A 20,453-nucleotide genomic window follows, 5' to 3' on the forward strand; every position below is an offset into this window, starting at 1 on the left:
ACATGTATTTGAGCGTGAGTGCTCTGATTGGGACGGCATCTGTCGGCAGTTAATGGTGCGAACTGAGCGATATAGCCTGTGGGCATGGCCTTTACCAGCAAGAACAGTTGACATTGGGTTACAGAGGTAGATATATCCCATCACATCACAAGTCAATGACGCCACCACGAACCCCACTTTTGATGTGAAGGTGGCAGATGCACGTGCGATGTGTGGAGCATAACCTGTGCTCGCTCAACCTGTAGAACGCTGGAGCTACCAGCAGGCTTAGAGACGCAAACAAAGGCCTAGAGTATGAATATAAACACATGTATATAATGGTGTGCTGGAAACGAATTTGTAAGCGCGTGGAATTGTCAGGTTGGTTGTGCTAATACTTTAACGGATTACCAGTCGGAACATCATGATATATCAAACAAGCAAAGATTAAAGGAGATGTTATAGAAGAATATTATGATAGAAAAGAGCAAAATTTCCAGACCACAAGGCTCGCTGGGATTCTATGCCACTGTAACAGTAGAGCCACGACTTTTGTAGACGATGAGTTTGGGGGAGCCGCGAATTCTGAGATATTAGCCTGATGAAAAGCAACGTGCCATGCCAAATGCATCTCGTTGATCAGTAACAGCCAGTTGCATTGCATCGCCAGGGGACAGCCCGCTCCAACTACCCATGTTGAGAAGCACCTTTTACTGTGACTGCCGTTCACAGTCAGAGTGTATTACGTAATCAATAATAAGTGAGGTTGCATGCACACTATTGAACCCGAAGCAATAATTGTTATATAGTTAACTTTGAGTTCCTCAATCTTGTCACATCATTGCTTTTTTACGAGAAGAACTATTGAATGTGATCGGGATTCTGCCTGAGAAGTATGTCTTGTCATAATCCATTCAACTCCGTTCTGAATGTATACTGACTATATAAACAGAGTCTTTAGAGCTCTCTGTAGCTTAATATACACTTATTCCATTTCTTTCTTCATAATTTTACTCAAAAATATCGCTATATATGACAGTATGAAGGCTTTCATTGTAGCAGTTACCTCCTTTATGGCAATTATAGGGCTTGTTGCGGCAATACCTGCGCCACAAGGTATGCAACCCTTGAAGTTTCTGTTTACAAGCTAAACTGATCCCATATGTAAAAGGACTTGCCGGAGACATCGGGAAAGCTACAGGACTTGGGCTAGGTTTAGTTCCTCCAGCTTCAATTGGTGCTAAAGGTGCTACATCTCTATAAGGCTGCAGGTATGTGTACTATAACAGGGAGAATGTTTCACTGCACTCTCAGCAAACAGCAGATAATCGGAGTCATGCAGCAGGTACAGCGTCGAATACTAACAATGGGTAAATTCAAGATACCGCTGCTCCTCAACATACTGCGTAACGATCGGCAGACGGCAGTAAGTACTCTTGAGAAAGTTTACCTTATACCGCGTCATGCTAAGCCCATCAAAGTCTACCCTACAGGAGACAGCGGAATCTGATCGGAGAAAGGAGATGGCTGGAAGGTGCGAATGTTTGGCCAAACCTGCCTCGCACCAGATAAGGAAGGCTTATACCTATGTTGTTTCAACAGAGCCTATGGCAGATCTCTATTAGGACAGAGCTCCGTGCACCCTTTAGTAACAATGAAACATGTTTAGGGGTTGATTCCACCGAGATTTACGAGCTTCTACTACGTAGCCTATAGATTTGAATTAAAAAAAGACTTGAATCTTCATTCTATATTGCGAATCTACCCCATTCATACAACATAGACCGGGAAACCGAAGGTGGGTTTTCCGACTTAAAAACTGCCGTCGGCCTAGATTCAAATGTGGACCTCAGCTGAGCTTAACAAGCACCTTCCAGGGCCCAACAGATAACGTAAGACACACAGCACTGACGATTTTATAGCAGCATATATCAGCGCACATCATTCCTCTAGTTGTAAGGCTCGCAGTAATACGTGACAATGAGGTATGTAATAACGGCGTATACCGGAATTATAGAAGGTTGTGTAGCCATAGCCAAAATTATAAAATGGTAAATGCACTATCATTGTGAATTAATTTGATGTATGTATAAGAAGACATGGTCAAAGTAAGCTTAAACGAGTAGAAGCAACAGCCCCTAGGGGGTTCCCGCTGAAGTGGTTCTGCTTCCAAAGGCAAGCTTATAAAGGCTGCGCGTACCATGCCTGATGCTCCAGTGCTCTAGTATTTGGCTAAATAGTGTAGTTGGGAGGCAAGGGCTCCATCTCTACATGCACCTAAGGCCATACTAAATGAACTCCCAGTGTATTAATCAATCCCTTCAGCAGTACTTACAGGTTTCAATGGCGAGGATGCTATATTGGTACTCTATATTCACAACCTTGACTGATTTTTAATACCATAGTAAGTTATACATGAATGAGAGACTGAAAATTCTTCATAAGTTGTTATAAAATGATTTTTTACCGCGGGGTGACCTTGTCTTCAGGCCCGCGGATAATACTCAGTCGCTTTTATAAGTTCTGTACGTCAGTAAGATCTTAAAACAGCTTACTCCAGATTAAGGGAGTTCTAACTTCGTTGAATCTTCTTTGACGTGTAATAAACAATCTTGATAATATAAATCAGGACTTTGCTCAAGCTTCCTACAAGAACAAGTAGCATGATGCATTCTCTTATATTATTTATAGGTTTGCTTCTTGGTACCATTATATTGACAGTGCCGATCAAGGGCGATAATAAGGTTTATTTATCTCATTTTCTAAATTTATTATACTGGGGACAAAAGGGGGGAAATACTATTAAAGACAATGATCTATCCACGTGCTGTGTACCAGAAACTGGTAATAATCTTCTAGTATTAGCTTTTCTCTATGAGTATGGCAATGGGAATACGATTCCATCGGGTACAAGTGGTCAGTTGTGCTTAATACTACTAAGTAGCGAGTCTTTTCAGTGCAAGAATCTGGGTACTGTAATCAAGAAATACTAAATATATAGAGTCACAGTACTTCTCTCGCTTGGTTGGGTAACAGGAGCATATTCTCTCTTATTACAGCAGGAGGCTGTAATGATTGGCCAGCACCTTTGGGACGCATATGGAGATACGAAAACTGATGTTGTACATCGACCCTTTGGAACAACTTTCGTCAATGGCTGGGGGTTCGATATCGAGACATCTGGCGGTATTTGTTACCAATGTCTCATCAATAATCTGTGATCTAAATTCGACTCCAATCTTTCAAATGAATACTACATTACTGGGGCACCACAATGCCCCGAATATGCAACGAATTATCGCAAATAGTCAAATCGATTATGTTTGGGCACAGTTTTACAACAATCCTAGCTGCTCGGTTAATGGTGTCATCAATTTTGGGTCCTGGGTGACCGCTGGAACTGTATCTTCCAACGCTAAAATATTGATCGGTTTACCAGCCTCTCCTTATGCAGCCACGGGAACATACGACGGAGCTCAGTATTATCTTCAGCCGAGTGCACTGGCGGTCTTACTCCGCGAAGCTGCTAGTTACCCTCAGTTAGGTGGCGTTATCTTGTGATCTGCTGGATTTTCAGATTTTAACATAAATCACGGCTGTAACTATGCTCAGCAAGACTGCAAAATTTTCGACACGGGATCACCATGCTAGATGCTAGTGGGCCCTAATTAGAAGAGGTTATGGAAGAGCCATAGCAGAAAAAGCTTTAGCTAACTAGGAAATTTACTACTAGTTGCCCAATAAGGAGCCTGTCTGATTCAAGAGTGGGCCTTGACCTCACTGTACATTGTGGGCCAAATGACTCGCGAATGCCGTCATATCCGGTGGAATGATTCACGCAATTATCCCCACCGTTCAAATTCGCCTTTTTCAGTAACGGTTTCTGACACATTCAGTACATTCTAATGAGGAAAGAAAAAAGGGCTTTGTTTCTACGCATTTCGGCTCCAACCTAACCCACGCTCTTGTACACGAGTGTGTGTGGGGTCAATCCGGTATCGGATTTGTAACCATTGCTAGTCCAAAATTTCCTCTGTCTTATAATCAAACTGGACTGCTCATTTCTGAATTTTGCCAAATTAATCCACAATGGCACCCAAGATCTCACCGACTTGGGTTCTGCCCTGCCAAAATGGCATCGAAAGTCTTCAATTACTCGAAGAAACTCCTGTCCCTGAAATTGGGGACGATCAAGTATTGGTCAAGGTTCATGCAGCCTCTCTTAATTATCGCGACATAGTAATTGCCAGGGTATGTGTCATCTTTATCCAAACTACATGAGAAACCCCAAAAGCTTCTTTCGCGTCTCTGAGACCACCTGCTGATGAGCACAGGGTGAACCCAAACTATCCCATTTCCGACCCGGCGTCATCCCCGGCTCTGATGGCGCCGGAATTGTCGAGGCCGTCGGTTCCAACGTCAGTGGCTTCCGACTAGGAGATCGAGTCTGTACGCATCTCACATCTGGTCTGCCGTCCGATAAGGCGGCATCTTGGAATGATGTCTGCGAATTCGGACTGGGTCATAATTACAATGGCACACTTAGTTCATATGCAGTTTTTCACGAATCGTCTCTTGTTCATATGCCTGCGAACTTGGACTTTTTACAGGCGAGCACGTTGACTTGTTCGGGGTTGACTGCCTGGAACGCTCTTTTTGGACTTGAGGGATTGAAGCCTAAGAAGGGAGATTGGGTTCTTATTCAGGGGACTGGAGGTGTTTCGATTGCAGCATTGCAGGTGAGTCTAACTTTGCTCCAGGATGCATTACTTGAAACGAACATTTTTAATGAATATGACATTTGGTAGTTTGCCTTGGCTGCAGGGGCTACGATCATTGCAACAACAAGTTCCACCGTCAAAGCCGAGCGACTCAAATCCCTTGGCGCTCATCATGTCCTCAATTATCGGGAGGATCCTAATTGGGGAGAAACAGCTAAAGGTTTCACTCCGAATAGCCAGGGAGTAAACATTGTGGTTGATGTGGGTGGCTTATCGACTCTCCCGCAATCAGTTAAAGCCATTCGCGCTGGCGGTCTCATTGCTCTGGCTGGGTTACTTGGTGGTGCATCCGAGAATGCTTCCATTCCTACGTTGATGGATTGTCTGGTCAATACTTATATAGTTCGAGGACTCATGCTTGGCACTCGTGATCAGTATCGCGAGATGAATCAGTTCATTGAGGAGAACGACATCAAGCCCATTCTGGATGACCAGGTCTTTGATTATAGACAGGCCAAGGAGGCTTATCATTATTTACAGCAACAGCGTCATTTTTCAAAGGTTTGCATTCGGTTTTAGAGGGGGGAAGCAGTCAATGTATACTATGCTGATTTGGATATGTTGGTTGCGGATTTGAGAAAAGTTCGCTTTGTATTCATATGTTTTCTTTAGTGACATTCCTGTGCTATCTCATTCGATGTTCTCATTTGGGATGGTCTTCGACTCTACAGCTTCAGCTGACCCCGATTCTGTGGCCCAGAGCAGCAAGAGGGTTCGGGATGCTGGGTGGATCTGTTGAAGGACTGGCAGAACTGCGGAAAGTCAAGTGCTGGGTTCTTCGTGAAGAAACCATCGGGTTTAAGCATGACGCTGAAACGTTCCATCGGCATAAAATACCCTAATACATCTTACACCAACCCTAGAAGCAAAGGAACCCCCAATTCCATACATCATCAAACTCATACATCTCTCAAGCCTGATCCATCCCGAGTTTCCGCTGCGCAAACCCTCGCGTCCACGGACCGGCAAAATACATCGGAACGGCCATCGCCGCGATAACCGCACAGATGATCGCCTGGACATTCATCGACCCATGATACCCAATCGCCTTGATACTCGGAAGAACAGCATAACTCAACCCGAACCCAACCAGCCCACGACCGGCACAGATGACAACCAACAGCGCCGCCGAGCGCATCGGGAAGCTGTCCAGCGCGTACGTGATCCCCACGATATTAACCCCAAGAAACCCGAAAAAGACGCCCTGGAAGGGAACGGCGATGGCGCTCCAATGCCATCTCGACGGGAATGATCCGGCCTGCCCGTACAGAACTGCACTGACAACTCCGGTGATAGACGGCATGACCAGACTGAGAAATCGATACTCGGGTTTATACTGTCCGCGGTTGCGCCGGCTCATGACGCGGATTGCGTAGTCGCTGCCATACCCAAGCAAAGGGAGGAAAATAAAGCAGACGATGATCTGTGCCGCTTGGACGTAGCCCAGACTGGTGAAGGGGAAGGCGTACGGTGGCGCCAGGAGGATCGTGGAGAAAGTGGATGACTGGAAGATGTATACGCCGAGGAATGCGCCGTTGAGCAGGAATAGCCAGAAGATGGACGGCACGCAGAATGCCTGGACGAGGTGTCTGTAGAAATCCGGGATTCTGCGCCACTGGGGGGTGACCTGGACGAGAGTCATGTGGCCGAGGAACGAGCGAGGCTGCTGGGTTTGGAGAGAATCCACCGAGACGACTTCCTGGTGAGTGGTCTGCGCGTCGTCCTTACCGAGGGTCGTTGAATCGTGCGATTCTCCACGCATTGCTTCCGGGGTGCGCTCGAAGGCGGTTTCGGTTACGAACACGATGCTCAAAAGGAGGATCGCCCCGTTCAAGATGGCGAAGACACCGTACCACCATCGCCAACCCCAGGCATCAACCATGTACGTGGACGCGATGTAAAACGCGCCGCAGGAGATGTTCTGGATAAATACAAACCAGGCGACCTTGCGGCCGCGCTCATGCAGGAAACAGATCTCGTGGATTATCATCGGTGCAAGCGCCTCGCTCTGCCCGGCGGCTATCCCCATGATGTCCCGACCAGCTATATGGCTGTCGAGGCTCTTGGAAAATGCACACCAGATGCTTGTCACCACTAGCAGTAGAATGCTGAAAACGAAAACTGGCCGGCGCCCAAGTGCCAGGGCCAGTGGCATGCTGATTATATTGCCGATGCCCATGAACAGCGTTGGGTAAGTCATGAGGTCGTTGACACGTTCTTGTCCGGGATATTCGGCCTGGATGACTGAGAGGATTGGCCCCAGACCCGAGACGAGCACCACTGCGCTGAAGCTATACGCGGAGATAAGGACTAAGATCATCCATTTCCGCCATGCGGGCAGCTTCAGCGGATCTGTAGACCCGGGGATCAGTTCGGCTATTTCCCCCGGAGGCCACGAAGCAGACTATACCGTGGGGATCCGACGAAGGGGTAGGGACCAGGACAATGTGGTTATCGGAAACTAGTTTGACATCGCCTAAGCGATGCCTGGTCTCCGAGAACACATGAGTAGTCTTCGATATGGCGCTGTCTTCTGCCTGCATGGCGCATGCAGATAGATAAGCTGGGACGGGAGGATGAAAGAACCAGCGCAACTCAGTGTCCCGTGCATACAACAAGCCTCTCTTATAGACAACTAGGATACCCCGCGAAGTAATGCAGAATCCGGGGTTCGAAGTGTGGGGGAACCTTATGTCCAATCCTTCGCGTTGACGGACCCGACGAACCGAAGCGAGGCGAAGCGAAGCGAGACGACCCGAAGCGAGATGGCACGAAGAGATCTGGGTGTCATTTACCTGGGGAAGCCATGCGGTTGAGAGACCTTTACCCTGGTGGTGTGTCCGAGACCGTTCACAGTTATTGAATATCCCATTGACCTCAGCCGAACAAGACAATGAAGAACGACGCCGACATCCCTACCGAGCCCCTGCTACCACCAGCGATAGGACATGCCGGATATCAAGGCCTCAATCCCCGCATCGAGATTCTCCACCAAGGCGACCGTCCATTCAGTGCTCGAGCCCTGCCCTGCGATATCCTCGTTGAGCATGATGTCGCCATACAAATGCGAGACGGTGTGAAACTGTACGCCGACATCTATCGCCCGACTGCAACGCACGACCGAGTACCGGCCATCCTGTCCTGGAGCCCCTTTGGAAAGAAGTTCAACGGCATCCAATGCCTTCGACTAATGACTCCGTGGAATCTCGGGATCCCACCTGACGCTTTGAGTGGCTTGGAGAAATTCGAAGGCCTTGATCCGGCCGAGTGGGTCGACAAAGGCTATGCGATTGCAAATGTCGACTCGCGCGGAGCCTTCGATTCGGAGGGCCGCATGGTAATCATGGGCACCCAGGAGGCCGAAGATGGCTTCGACACCATTGAAGACCTTGCGTCGCGCGAGTGGTGTAACGGGATGATCGGCATGGCTGGTAATTCGCACTTAGCTATCGTGCAATGGTTCATTGCCGCGCTTCAGCCACCATCATTGAAGGCAATCGCGCCCTGGGAGGGCTGTGGCGACCTATACCGGGAGCAATTTGCTCGAGGGGGGATCTACGGCGGAGATATGTTCGACCAGCTGATTGTGAAACACATGCTACGGGGGCATTCCGGCATGGAGAGCTTCCGGCTTGCATACGAGACATCTCCCTTGATGAATTCATGGTGGGCAGATAAACGGCCGCAGATGTCAAAGAGCAACATCCCCACATACATCACCGGAACCTGGACTAATTCCATGCACGGCATGGGCGCCATTCGGGGATGGATGGAAATCACCAAGACCGAGGATAAGTGGCTGCGATTCCATCCATACCAAGAATGGCACGACCTTTGGGCCAACAAACAAGCCCAGGAGGAGCTACTCCGATTTTTCGATCGCTATTTGAAGCTCCAGCAGAACGGATGGGAATCGACGCCGCGCCTTCGACTGGCGGTTCTCCGATATGAGACCGCACCGCCACTGGTGAACGTTGTGCACGATGACTTTCCCATTCCACATACGATCTACCGCAAGGCATACCTGCGCCATGAGGGGTTGCTCTCACTCGACGAATTCGTTCCGTCTCAGGCCGTCATCGGAGAAGTATCATATGATTCCCAGGACCGTTCCGACTTCGTCTCGTTTACGTATTTATTCCCACAGACGACGCAGCTTGTGGGAATCGCTAAAGCCGTGTTGTACATGTCCTGCCCTGCAACCGATGATCTGGATATTCATATCATCCTCTGCAAGATTTCCTCGGACGGAAAGGAACAGAGGAGCCTGAACATTCCCTGGGACAATATTCCTGTCTCATCCATCGATGAGATCCCAGACGAATATCAGTCAGAACTTATCCTTTATAAAGGCCCGGCGGGCGTTCTTCGCGCCTCACACCGGGAAGTGGATGTCTCAAAATCGCTTCACGAGAATTGGCCTTTCCACCCTCATCGGAAGGAACAGAAAATTCCTCCCGGGCAAGTCACACGGCTTGAGATCGGGATATGGGCAATGGGCGTTGAGTATGCCGCTGGCGAAAGCATCCAGCTCCAGATTAGTGGTCACTATCGGGGAATGACAGATTTTAAAGGGCAGGAGTCATCAGTGAACAAGGGAAAACACGTGGTGCATTTTGGTGGGGGGTACGATAGTCATCTTGTCCTTCCATTTTTAACTTAGCAAGCTTACAGTGGGTAGGTCGTTGAAATATCAATGGAAACTGATCTGTATTCCTAGCTGTGAAAGTAAAAAAAAAAAAAAAAAAAAAAGACCGCGAGACCACACGAGGTATGCCTGATACAGGTAGATCTCATGCAATTCTTGATATAACAGAATATACATGGTACATCTATGGTACTGGGTGCACCTCAGTCAAGTACGATATGTCAGACTCAACACGATTGCTGTTTTCAGGTAACGATATGTTCCTAAGAAGCAGTGTATATAAACTAATGCAGTGTTTATAGTTGCAAGACAAGGATACACCCAACAGTAATCCATCCAGCGCACAATCCATACCCGTCTTAACATTGCACTATTGCAGTCCGCCTAGCATAACATGATCTCACAGCGATGGGATATCGGCGCCACAAGGAAGTAATTCTCAAATTTCATACTATCCTCTGTTGTAGAAGGAGCCAGTCTCGCCGTCGGACACTTCAGAAAGAAGATCACCATCCCGGTAAAGAGTTCCAGCATCGCAAGATGCATTCCGATACACACTAAGATAGTATTCGTCAGTGCACGACTGGAATGCTACACGTCTCATCCTCACCTCTGGACCCTGCCCCAAACGGATGAAATGCTGCGTTCATTTCGGGAGTCTGGCTGAGCCATCGATCGGGATCGAAACTGTGGGTGTTTAGAAACATTTCGTGGATGAGGGAATCACGGACCGGACGCTCACGTTTCGGGTCCTGGAAAGTACAAAGGATCTCTATGAATCGAGAACGCCTGGGTGCTCACGGTTGTTCCACCGGGGATGTTATACCCTCCCAGTTGCGCGCCAGATAGCGGCGTGGTTCTTGGGAGACTGCTCGGAGCGGCGCCGTAGAGTCTCAGTGCCTCGTTCACAACTGCCCTGAGGTATTCCGAGCGCATGAAGTCGCTTGCGCTGGCATCCACGGGAAACTTGCGAATTTCCTGTAGTACGCGCTCTTTGACTTTTCGATTCCGTGGCCGGAGCAGCGCCCAGATCAAGTACGTCAGTGAAATAGATGTGGTGTCGGAACCAGCGATAATCATATTTGAGGCCTCGACTGCGATGTCATCTATCGGAAGGCCTTGTGTGTTCTTCGGGTCCAGGAACTTCGAGAAGAGACTCAAAGTGGGATTGTCATTTTCAAGAAGATGCGTCCTATGATTCTCAATCGCCTGCTGCCCATATCCTTGTAACCTACCAGGCAGAGACAGTGCCTCGCGCATTGCTTTGAGAGGAAGCCAGCGTAGAAGACTAAACAGCCAGCCAAGCTCAGCCCGCACGCCAGATATCATCATGGTGACCTCCAGATCCCGGATATACTGTGTTTTCCGCTCTAGTTGCAACATGTCGAATGAGCGGCCAAACGACAGCTCTCCCGCAATATCTGTCGCCATGAACGTGAACCACTTGAGGATATCCGCAGTTCCAACCTCCGCGTCTCGCTGGATCTTGGACACTGCAAGCTCCACCTTCTTGCGGACGATAGGCTCAAACTTCAGTATTGATGTGTTGGCAAATCCCTGCGCGAAGGCCTTCCGGCGTGCGGCGTGATCCCTGGGATCTGTCATGGCAAAGATCCCGGGACGGGGACTCGTCACGAACTTCAGATACCAGGGCGCCTTTTGGTATCCGCTTCCAATCTGGTGGATGGTGCGGAATGTCTCGAGCTTTGCGATCGCTATCTCGTCGGGGGCGATCCGGACGATGTGTCCTGTGCGATAGTCAGCGGGTCAGAGCTGGTGCGATTCCCATCGAAGGATTGGATGTATACCGTATTTCTGATGCAAATCGTGGATGTACTGAGATCTCCGCCCTCTAAGAACAGCGATTTTAAGAAAGAGCCGGGTGAACCGGGCAGATACTGGGCCGGGGATCTTTCTTAGAGGATCCAAGAGCAACCCGTAGATCATTCGAGCAAGCAGACATAAAGAAGCACATGCTGCTAGGAAGATGAATTTTGACGTCATTTTGCTGACCACTAGGTCAGACCTCACCAGATCATTGCTATGGGCACCGTCTAACTAAAGAAATATGGACCACGGCATCGTAGAACAATCCTCCACCTGATTTCCCGAGCGGGGAGTCTCTCTGCACCAGAAATCTATCATGAGGCCCGAACGCTGAATGCTGGAGATAGTGAAGCGAGCCTATCCGAAGCGAAACGAAGCGAAGCGAAGCGTGCCAGATATCGAGATAAGCATCCAAGCCGGGCTGGCTTCTCGTATTAATGTGCGCTTTCCTCCGTCTGCTGTAGCTCCGAGCACACTTTCCACCATACGATATGTCCACCACCGCCGAGACAGCGAGAGCATCTGGCCGTCTTTTCGCCGGAGGGGTCGACGCCAAATATGGTGACTTCCGAGACGACCTCCTTCGCGACGGTTATGCCGTCGTGAAGCAAGCTGTCCCGAGGGAGAAAGCATTGGCCTATTCCGACGAGATCTTCCAATGGCTCGAGGACTTGTGAGTGTAGCATCACCACCAGAACACCCCAAACTAACCTCGAGTGCCAGCGGCCTTGGCTTTCGACGCGACGACCCCAAGACCGTGCACAAAGATTTCCTGCCCGACATCAATGAGAAAGGCATGTGCTTGGGGTATGGCGTGTCCCATGAATCTTTCACGTGGGCTGTCCGCCAGGAGCCCGGTGTTATTGAGGCTTTTGAGAAGGTCTATGACACCCAGGACCTGATTGTCTCCTTTGATTCTGTTAATATCTCGTTCCCCGGTAGAACAGACATTAAGCCAAACAAGCCGTGGCCACACCAGGACCAGGACCCCGAGAGACCTGGCTTCCGGTGTCTCCAGGGATTGGTCAATCTGCTGCCTAACGGACCGAAAGATGGAGGGTTGATTGTCTGTCGGGGTGCGCATTTGCTTAGCGAGGAGTTCCATGAGGAATTCAAGAATGAGGAAGACAAGATCTTTGCTTGGTATGACAATCCCCAGACTACGTGACTGATTATGGCTCTGAAGGGATAATCACGATTAGGACCAAAGAATGGTACGGGTTTACCGAAGCCGGCCTCAACTGGCTCAAAAATAAGGGCATGGAATGGGTCAAGGTCACTGCCGAGCCGGGGGATCTCATTCTCTGTGAGCCTGCCTGATACACCATCTGGTTTGGATTGTTGCTGATTATTTATCAAACAGGGGACTCGAGAACCCCCCATTATAACGTTTCCTCTGAGGGTAATTCGCCACGCCTCTGCGTGTACACGTGTTTCATGCCAGTTGCAGATGCCACGCAGGAGGACTTGAAAAGAAAGAAGGTTGCATTTGAAAGTAAGTTCATCTTCTCTTCTGTTTTCCGAGTAAGCACTGAGTGTTTCATCTCGATAAAGATACTCGGATGACAACCCATTGGCCCAACGCCCTCAACTTGGTGGACTTGCCCGTGCTGAGAAACGGGGAGCCGGATCCCTATAATCGAGCCTCTCCAAGACAGCCGGTGAAATTGAGTGACCGGGGATTCAGACTGACTGGAATCCCGTATATCGAACCGACGGGCGCAGCTTGAAGCCTTCGTGCGGGGACCAAGGCCATGACTTTGTGCGTTGTCTTTGTCATTGCTTATCGTAGCAACAATTGAATGTGTTTTTGGAACCGATGATAGTAGTAAGCCTGTATTTCGCGTACCGTATTCGATGCGAACATGTAGGCTATCTAGTGTTTTATTGATTATCTACGCATCCTTCCTGAGCACCTGAACTGACCGATATAGGCAGTTCCGTGGTGTTGCAAAGTGGCCTTCTGACTCCTTGGGAAACATGAAATCGGACTGGCTCAGAGCCTAGTAATCTATCCCTCTTGCATTCTGACGCAATCATACTCCTCCATAGACCCATCCAAAAGACGCATTGAGCTCTATGGTTGCACCCCTGCCGGTCCAAAGGCTTAGCATCCAAATCTCCCCCGCATTTCGGCTACGAGTGCCATGACCTCCCCCACGTTTCCATCCGAGCCAGCCTTGGCCCCGTGGCTTCAATCTTCCTAGACATACAGTCATCTTGATCACCACTTCCATAACACGATGCAACAAGATACCACAAAACCCCCAAAGCGCAAGCGGTTGTCGTTTGCTTGTAATTACTGTCGGTCCCGAAAGACCCGATGTGACGAGCGACAACCGGCCTGCACAGCGTGTCTGCGGGCAGGCATGGAATGCATCACCACTGACAAGCGCAGACCAGGGGTACGCGTGTACTCCCGACGACGGAACCTCGATGCGGCATCTACCAGCGAGAATATTCCTCTTCGGGATACTGTTCCGGACCCCGTTGCAAGTCCCTTGTTGGGATCTGTCATGGGCCTGACGATCCCCGAGTTGTTGCCCATGAATAGTCATGGGAGCACGAGTCCTGAGAGCGTTACGCGGCTCGACGACGACTCATTTCAAATTCGAGACGCCCATCGCCAAAATCCTTCCAGAGAATCATCCTGCACGAACTGCCCGCCAGCCCCGGCCACAGTCCCATCACGCTCCCGGGAACGATACACCGGCCGACTGCCGATGATGCCTCGATTCTGCGGCACAAGCACGGTGCAACTCATGACGAACTGGCTGGACCTTGCATTTTGCAGACTCGGCATTCCGGACGTGTTATCCAGTGCAGGATTGTGCAGTCCATCTTCTCGAAGTAGCACGTCTCTGCCCACCTCTCATCTCCATCCTACCGGGCTACCGGATCCGCCCACACATGTCGAAGCGACAATGCATCTGTCGAAATATCTATCCGACGTCCATCCGATATTCCCAATCCCCATCCAGGGCGTCCTCGAATCAGTCCACTCGACCATCTTCACCGCGGCCGATTCCCCCAAAGCACTACTCGCACAGCAAGACCCGCCCCTTCAGGCGTTGTATTGCGTGGCCCTCATCTTGGGCGCAGGTGCTGCGAGACCTACAAGCACAGGTTTCAAAGCGGGCGCCTGGATGGCGTACTGTAACAGTCTACTTGGCCACCTGATCGGCTACCGAACAATTCGCTCCATCCAGGCGATCTTTCTCCTATCTCTCGCTTTGCTCGAATTCGACCGAGTCTCCGATTCTCACGATGTTGTGAAACTCGCAATCGGCATGGGCCAGTCCATCGGTCTGGGTGGAGGCCAACGACCGAGAGGATCATCAACCCACCCCGATGAGGGAATAGAGACATGGTGGTGTAGCGTGGTGTTTGAGAAACTCCTCGCATTCATCACCTGCCAGCCATCCAGCGTTGGGGGGATTGATCCGGGCCTTGATCCGAGTGGTCGGGCCGATGATGGATCGAGTACGGACTTGCATTTCTACGCGCTGAGGGGCCTTGGGAGGACATTGCATGAGATCAACGACCAAGCTATCCGGGTATGGGAGATGGAAGAGTCTCAGGATCTCTCTCCGGAAGACTCCATACGCGAGAAGCTGGGTGTAGCTGGGAAACTAGTCATGCTTCTCGACGAGTGGCATGAGCAATTAAATAAGCTGCAGTATGTTGGTCTTCGTCCCCATCCCCAAACTCCAATTGGCACTGGCACGGAAACTTATATACCTAAACCGAGACCTAGACTTTTATTAACGTCCTCGACAAGCACGAATGTCCGTCGGAAAGTATTTTTCACCTCGCAGTATTACAACACGTAAGGGTGTTCCTTGCTCCCTCCCAGCCGCAGACCTTATCTCCCTCCCTCACTTACTCACCCATATGCTTGATGCAATTCTAAGCTCACCCTGACCACAGACTCATCCTCCTCCACCGAGCAACTCTACTCGTCGACCGAGACGATCTCCTCCGAGCACTCCGCAAGTATGGGGCCCAGCAACCATGGCAAGACCTTGCCTCGAGCGCCGCAGTTTCCTGCACAGAAGCAGCTCGAAGCATGATCACACTCGTCGTTCATCTCGAGGAGATCAACGCCAGCACGGTCCCATTCCTAATCAATCCCACTTTAGCCGCATCATACGCGCTGTGCGTGCGGATCCTCATCGACCCCGTCCGTAAGATGAATCGTTCTGATTATGAGGTAGGCACGCTGTCTGACGAGCTGGAGCGATGAGTCGGTATACATACATACATACATATTCTAACGACGACAGCTAATGAAAGTTGGATTGCAATTCGCGCGGGATCGACATCGCATGTACAATCCCACTGACACGTTAGATCTGGTATCTAGTGCCATAGAGCCATATCTAGCGTCATGTCTTGTGCCTCCAAAGCAGGGACAGAACTTGCTGCGGAACGCGCCGGTCGAGCAGTTGTCATCCGCCTCGAGCTGGGGAGTGAGTGCGGACGAAGGTCGCCTCCAGCTGGTGACTGGCACTGCGCTACCGAGTATCGATTGGACAGGCTGGAGCTTAGATGAGGTGGATGATATCTCGTTCTCGGCCGGAAGATGAATGAGAAGAGGAGAACGGAATGGCCGTTTGGTTGACACGAACGTTCATAGATCATCGAAAAGAAATCCGCGGATGCTGTGGGAGGAAGGGTTGGAGAAGGGAAAAGGGCGGCCGCCCTTATATGGCCTGGAACCGAAGAGAATATGATGATTGAAGGGGGAGCCGAAAATGGCTCCCCTCCCCAGCGACTGGCGACACACTTCGCTGGGGTAGGAGGCATTGAGCGAAGGGAAACTAAGGGCCGCAGAAGTAGCCCTTTTCGGCCGCTTTCTAACCGTCACATCGTTAAGTGGAGTAAAAGAATATGATAAAGGAATAATTATATTAATCATCTAAAACACACAGCAGAGCAAGTATGTAATAATGCTTTATATAACAGCCTGAGTGCCAACAACACGACCAAGCCTACATAGATGGTTGCCTCTACATCGAACCATGATGGATATTGGGTGTAAGGATCGGCTATCCTGATACAAGTCAATGGACCGTTGCTCAAAATCATACTACCAAAGTATGTCCCCATATTTAAGTTACGTGCTATTTTTGAGCCATGTGGAACCTCTGCGGCTATACGAACACGAACGGAGGTCTCAGAAGTCTATGCGGGAACAAACCAAGCCCCTTCATTCGATGATCCGGGTTAAGCTCTGCAGATCCGTTAGAACCACTTTGTCGATGGACTAGGCGAAATTGCCGCCCGACGTTCCATTCCTTCTGTTTCTACACGGAGAATAACGGCTAAACACTGTTGGCTCCTCAAAGTTTACTGGAAATAAGAGGTTACTCTGAAACTCCATCACATTGAAAGAATCCTAGGTGCGTGCTGTTCGTAGTTTGTGCCTACCAAGCGTGCAGTACGATGGTGCGTGCTAGCGAGGAAAAAAGGCATATGATGCAAATAGAAGTGTCTTGCATACTTTGTTGTTTCAAGTCAATTTAGTTGTATGAAATGCCGCAAGCACCAGTATGAAGGCGTGTTTCTAGGCTCGGGGTGGTGGTGTATTTCGATCAGCATGTTTTTGTTTAAGCCCAGCAGCCGTTAAAGCTTATGGAAAGAATTCGTTACAGGATGGAAAAGCAACGATATGCATGTCAATTAAAAACATAATAAACTAATCTATCAAATTCTATACATAGTACAAATACAAAGCTGCTGGAAAATAATCAAGCTAAGGCTGCCGACAAGCCTCTTGGCTAGACAAATAGTTAAGCATCCGGTGTGTTGAATGTTCCTTGAATACAATCTCTCCCCATAACATCAATCCTCCTCGCATAAATGCAGACAGGGCCTCCAGAAAATCTTTCGGTGATATGATGCTGGCCAACCTCAGTTGGCGCGTGTTTTGTTGTCGAAGCTGGTCAGGGCAGTATGGGTAGCGTAGAATTCACCCTTAGGGTTGTAGTACTCGTCGAACATCAATGGCTTTGCGCCCTTGACCCAGGTGTAGGCATGCTTATCGGTGAATCCCCAAAAGGTGATGTCGGTGACTCCAGCGTCGAGGGCCTCAGTGAGGACGGCGTTGTAGATATCAGTTTCGAGGGTGGTGTTCAGGGTATGGACATCCATCTCTGAGATGGATACCTCCAATCCAAGAGAATTGTAAGATTTGATTATATCCGTAATCACACCGGGGATCGGAGCTACTTCGGTAACGTGCATCTGTAGAGCGATTCCGTCGATCGGGACCTTGTCTGATACAAGTCCGGAGACTAGGTCGTAGAGCTCTTGACGCTTACCGGGAAGCGACTCGACCAGATTCTCGCTGAGAAACAACTTGGCGTCTGGGCCCGCTGCCCTAGCGATATGAAAGGCGTCTGCAATGTATCCAGGTCCAAGCACTTTGTAGAAGTCATTGGCCTGTAGTCCGCCACCCATAGACTTAAGAGCCTCGGTGACAACGTCCCACCGATCCATCTTGCCGGCGTATCGGTGCATGATCGCTTCAAAATGAGTGACCATGGCGGCACGGAATTGTTTGGGATCGGTGATATTGAGCAGGTAATCGGGGTTGCAGCAGCTCGAGATGAGCCCATGCCCCTTCACCACCATGTCGTGCTTCTCCGCGAAGCTGACAAGGCGGTCGGTCGCGTTCCAATTGTAGTGGTTTGGGGTCGGGTGTATGAATGTCCACTTCAACTCATTCTCGGGAGCCAGACTTTGAAACTGATCGGCAAGGACGGTCGCAAACAAAGTATCATTGAGATAATTCGGATTGATAGCCCCGGACCCAATGAGGATACCCTTGCTTTCTGCTACCTTTTTCAACGGGGTGGTGTTGGTCTTGGTGAAGGCATTTGCTCCTTCACTCGTTGCGAGCAACGCGGTAATGAGGGTCGCGGCACCAAAGGTCTTCATTGTTCTGGTTGAACCTATGTTCTCTTTTCTTTCCTGATATCTTGCAATGAATAGCATCCAACTAAAGTCTGCTGGTCAAGGTATTTATAGGTTCTTCAGACGGGAAACATGGCGTCGCAATGCCGTGAATATAGTGGGTCTATCATTCTTGTGCCCGTTGCAGCAGGCGATGAGGACAGAAGCTTGGCACCTGTACGAAGACGAACGCGCCTTTTCATTTGTTGAACCATTGTTCCTTTTTGCCACGAGAAGCATTCCCGAGACTTTGTGACCTGTAACGGATCCTGGATCCTTCGTATACTCGTACAGAGTACACTGCCAGGGACCCACATAAGATTTTTAGCACTGTTGTCTCCTGTTTTTCCTGCTAAGTTTTAAGCTAATCCGACGATCTGCTATGGCTATCCCTGGCTCTAAAACTTAATCTCATGATAAGAATAGGGAATATGTCGTATAGCTTAACGAAAATAGTGGAGGTTTCACTGGCGGTCAATCGGTTCTAACAGAAACTACAAGTTAGACGAAGAAGCGTTCCGGATTCAGTTGCCAGGTCTAGAACCTTGACATACTCTCCTAACCGATTTAAAGGTCAAAGAAGAAGATCGGACGCCCCAATAACCGGTCATTCATCATCTATATTAATAGGCCAAGTCAATGAAGACATTATCATGTCATAGGATATATTTGATATTATCTATGCTTATACCACTGACCCGGGAGAATAGGTGAGTCAGTCAGTAGCAAAGTATATTCCTCTGAAAGCAAATCAAAACTAGTTCTATGGCTTGGGTTTTACATGTCGCAGTAGTGTCTTTTTTGTCGCCAGTTTCAAGGATGAAAATGGTGAAACTGCGATTAAGATATAAGTCTTCTGGTAGATGAAAGGCCTCCCAAGGCGTTCATCAAATATAATCTTGAGGAGCGTTCTACAGCAACGAAAGCAGCAAGACGAACGGAACGAACGCGAATCAAAAGAGTGAGTTGGATTGAGCTATCTAGGAGAGCGAAACAAAGCAACGTGAAGAGGTGCTTTGTGTGGGCGGCCTGAGCGCAGCACGTGGCTAGCCTACATGAATGCCTCAACATATAATACAGATAATTTCATACTAGCTTCGTGCTTCCCTCATCTAAAATGTTGATTAACGCCGAATAGAGAAATTTACGGCTTACGATCCTCGACATCGGAACAGCTTTAGCTCTTATAACACGGTGGACGAATACAAGTTTTCATTATTATAGCGATATCAATCCATGTGTCAAAGTCTGTGCCACTAATAAGTGAAATATGGTGTTGCTCCTTAGCATCAAGCTGAAAACTCGAGCAACATGTTTCCCTTTCAGCGTAATGGCGTAAGGCCACTTCCGAGTTAGGGAAACACGGTTGTTCTTAAATACCATGATATATTTAACATGTCCACAGGATTATAGAACGCATGTCCATTTAATCAGCTTTAAGCCATTACTCTCCATTGCAGATGATGGAAAGCTTGGCGGTGCCTACCAGGAGGCCGAACTATACTGTTTTCTCACTTACCGCTAGACGAACAACAAAATATCACGTCCACTCGACCAAGTGACCGAGGGGAATGTCCCAATTTATACTGATGGTAAAGCTACCTGCACAAATGGCTATGTTGTAATAGAACCTAGAAAGGTAGAAGAGGCGTACTAGAATTCTTTAGCAGACTATTGAATAATCTAAATTAATATATATGACATGTTACAGACATACCAAGTGCCCCTAACGCGGATGGCGATTGAGAAGTATTGACATAGTCAAGGTATAGAGGCCTTGCAGATTTGCCAAACCGCTCTAATTTTCTATTTAGGCGAGCCGCAAACTCAGCGATATTAGTCCGAATAAGAATGCATGATTCTCAGTTCTTCTTGAATGGCAGACGGCTTACTTCTCTGTAAAACAAGGTGGTCAGTCAGCATTAAGTCACCGGGTAGAGAAGACTTCATAATCCGATTATGCCAATAATGTTCCACTAGCGCCATCATGTCTCTACTTAAAGGGCCCATGAATATCAGCCACATGACATGTTCCACCGAAACTTAAGTCAGATAATCCCGATTTGGATGTAAATTGAATGTGGTACAGACTATTGTTTATTGAGGCATACTTTTTCACATATTAAGTATCTCGAAGAAATATCTTGTACAAAATAAAAAGAGCGCTCGCCCCCTTCCTACATCACTCTACAATTTAATTCTCCTCATGTTAGATCTTTGTTTACAGTTACCCCAAGAAACTTGTCCACCTTTAACAA

General features: G+C 48.8%; 8 protein-coding genes across 8 annotated transcripts; 5 read left to right on the forward strand and 3 right to left on the reverse strand.

Moving 5' to 3' along the window:
- Positions 1 to 2,322: 2,322 nt before the first annotated feature.
- BO79DRAFT_229064 (glycoside hydrolase) lies at positions 2,323 to 3,630 on the forward strand (the record flags this gene model as incomplete). Its single annotated transcript, XM_025684011.1, has 6 exons — positions 2,323 to 2,342; positions 2,609 to 2,670; positions 2,701 to 2,949; positions 2,983 to 3,196; positions 3,288 to 3,523; positions 3,557 to 3,630. 6 exons carry the CDS (start codon positions 2,323 to 2,325, stop codon positions 3,628 to 3,630), a joined length of 855 nt encoding a protein of 284 aa, XP_025538853.1.
- A 438-nt stretch (positions 3,631 to 4,068) lies between these two features.
- BO79DRAFT_266802 (zinc-dependent alcohol dehydrogenase family protein) lies at positions 4,069 to 5,279 on the forward strand (the record flags this gene model as incomplete). The annotated part of the gene is made up of 3 exons (XM_025686992.1): positions 4,069 to 4,230; positions 4,314 to 4,718; positions 4,788 to 5,279. 3 exons carry the CDS (start codon positions 4,069 to 4,071, stop codon positions 5,277 to 5,279), a joined length of 1,059 nt encoding a protein of 352 aa, XP_025538854.1.
- Positions 5,280 to 5,670: 391 nt separating this feature from the next.
- BO79DRAFT_266803 (MFS general substrate transporter) lies at positions 5,671 to 7,303 on the reverse strand (the record flags this gene model as incomplete). Its single annotated transcript, XM_025686993.1, has 2 exons — positions 5,671 to 7,112; positions 7,171 to 7,303. The coding sequence occupies 2 exons, from the start codon at positions 7,301 to 7,303 to the stop codon at positions 5,671 to 5,673; spliced, it is 1,575 nt and encodes a 524-aa protein (XP_025538855.1).
- Positions 7,304 to 7,653: 350 nt separating this feature from the next.
- Positions 7,654 to 9,423, forward strand: BO79DRAFT_149327 (CocE/NonD family hydrolase; the record flags this gene model as incomplete). Its single annotated transcript, XM_025678581.1, has 1 exon — positions 7,654 to 9,423. The coding sequence occupies one exon, from the start codon at positions 7,654 to 7,656 to the stop codon at positions 9,421 to 9,423; it is 1,770 nt and encodes a 589-aa protein (XP_025538856.1).
- Positions 9,424 to 9,792: 369 nt separating this feature from the next.
- BO79DRAFT_149699 (cytochrome P450) lies at positions 9,793 to 11,355 on the reverse strand (the record flags this gene model as incomplete). Its single annotated transcript, XM_025678591.1, has 4 exons — positions 9,793 to 9,965; positions 10,019 to 10,095; positions 10,151 to 11,156; positions 11,217 to 11,355. 4 exons carry the CDS (start codon positions 11,353 to 11,355, stop codon positions 9,793 to 9,795), a joined length of 1,395 nt encoding a protein of 464 aa, XP_025538857.1.
- Positions 11,356 to 11,726: 371 nt separating this feature from the next.
- Positions 11,727 to 12,965, forward strand: BO79DRAFT_149426 (uncharacterized protein; the record flags this gene model as incomplete). Its single annotated transcript, XM_025678586.1, has 5 exons — positions 11,727 to 11,908; positions 11,953 to 12,378; positions 12,438 to 12,541; positions 12,599 to 12,730; positions 12,790 to 12,965. The coding sequence occupies 5 exons, from the start codon at positions 11,727 to 11,729 to the stop codon at positions 12,963 to 12,965; spliced, it is 1,020 nt and encodes a 339-aa protein (XP_025538858.1).
- A 513-nt stretch (positions 12,966 to 13,478) lies between these two features.
- Positions 13,479 to 15,954, forward strand: BO79DRAFT_245817 (uncharacterized protein; the record flags this gene model as incomplete). The annotated part of the gene is made up of 4 exons (XM_025685499.1): positions 13,479 to 14,914; positions 14,993 to 15,064; positions 15,166 to 15,448; positions 15,522 to 15,954. The coding sequence occupies 4 exons, from the start codon at positions 13,479 to 13,481 to the stop codon at positions 15,822 to 15,824; spliced, it is 2,094 nt and encodes a 697-aa protein (XP_025538859.1). The 3' UTR covers positions 15,825 to 15,954.
- Positions 15,955 to 17,151: 1,197 nt separating this feature from the next.
- BO79DRAFT_255734 (endo-1,4-beta-xylanase) lies at positions 17,152 to 18,180 on the reverse strand (the record flags this gene model as incomplete). Its single annotated transcript, XM_025686143.1, has 1 exon — positions 17,152 to 18,180. The coding sequence occupies one exon, from the start codon at positions 18,178 to 18,180 to the stop codon at positions 17,152 to 17,154; it is 1,029 nt and encodes a 342-aa protein (XP_025538860.1).
- Between the last annotated feature and the right edge of the window lie 2,273 nt (positions 18,181 to 20,453).

The sequence above is a fragment of the Aspergillus costaricaensis genome (assembly GCF_003184835.1).
Source record: "Aspergillus costaricaensis CBS 115574 unplaced genomic scaffold BO79scaffold_18, whole genome shotgun sequence".
NCBI classification, from domain to species: domain Eukaryota; kingdom Fungi; phylum Ascomycota; class Eurotiomycetes; order Eurotiales; family Aspergillaceae; genus Aspergillus; species Aspergillus costaricensis.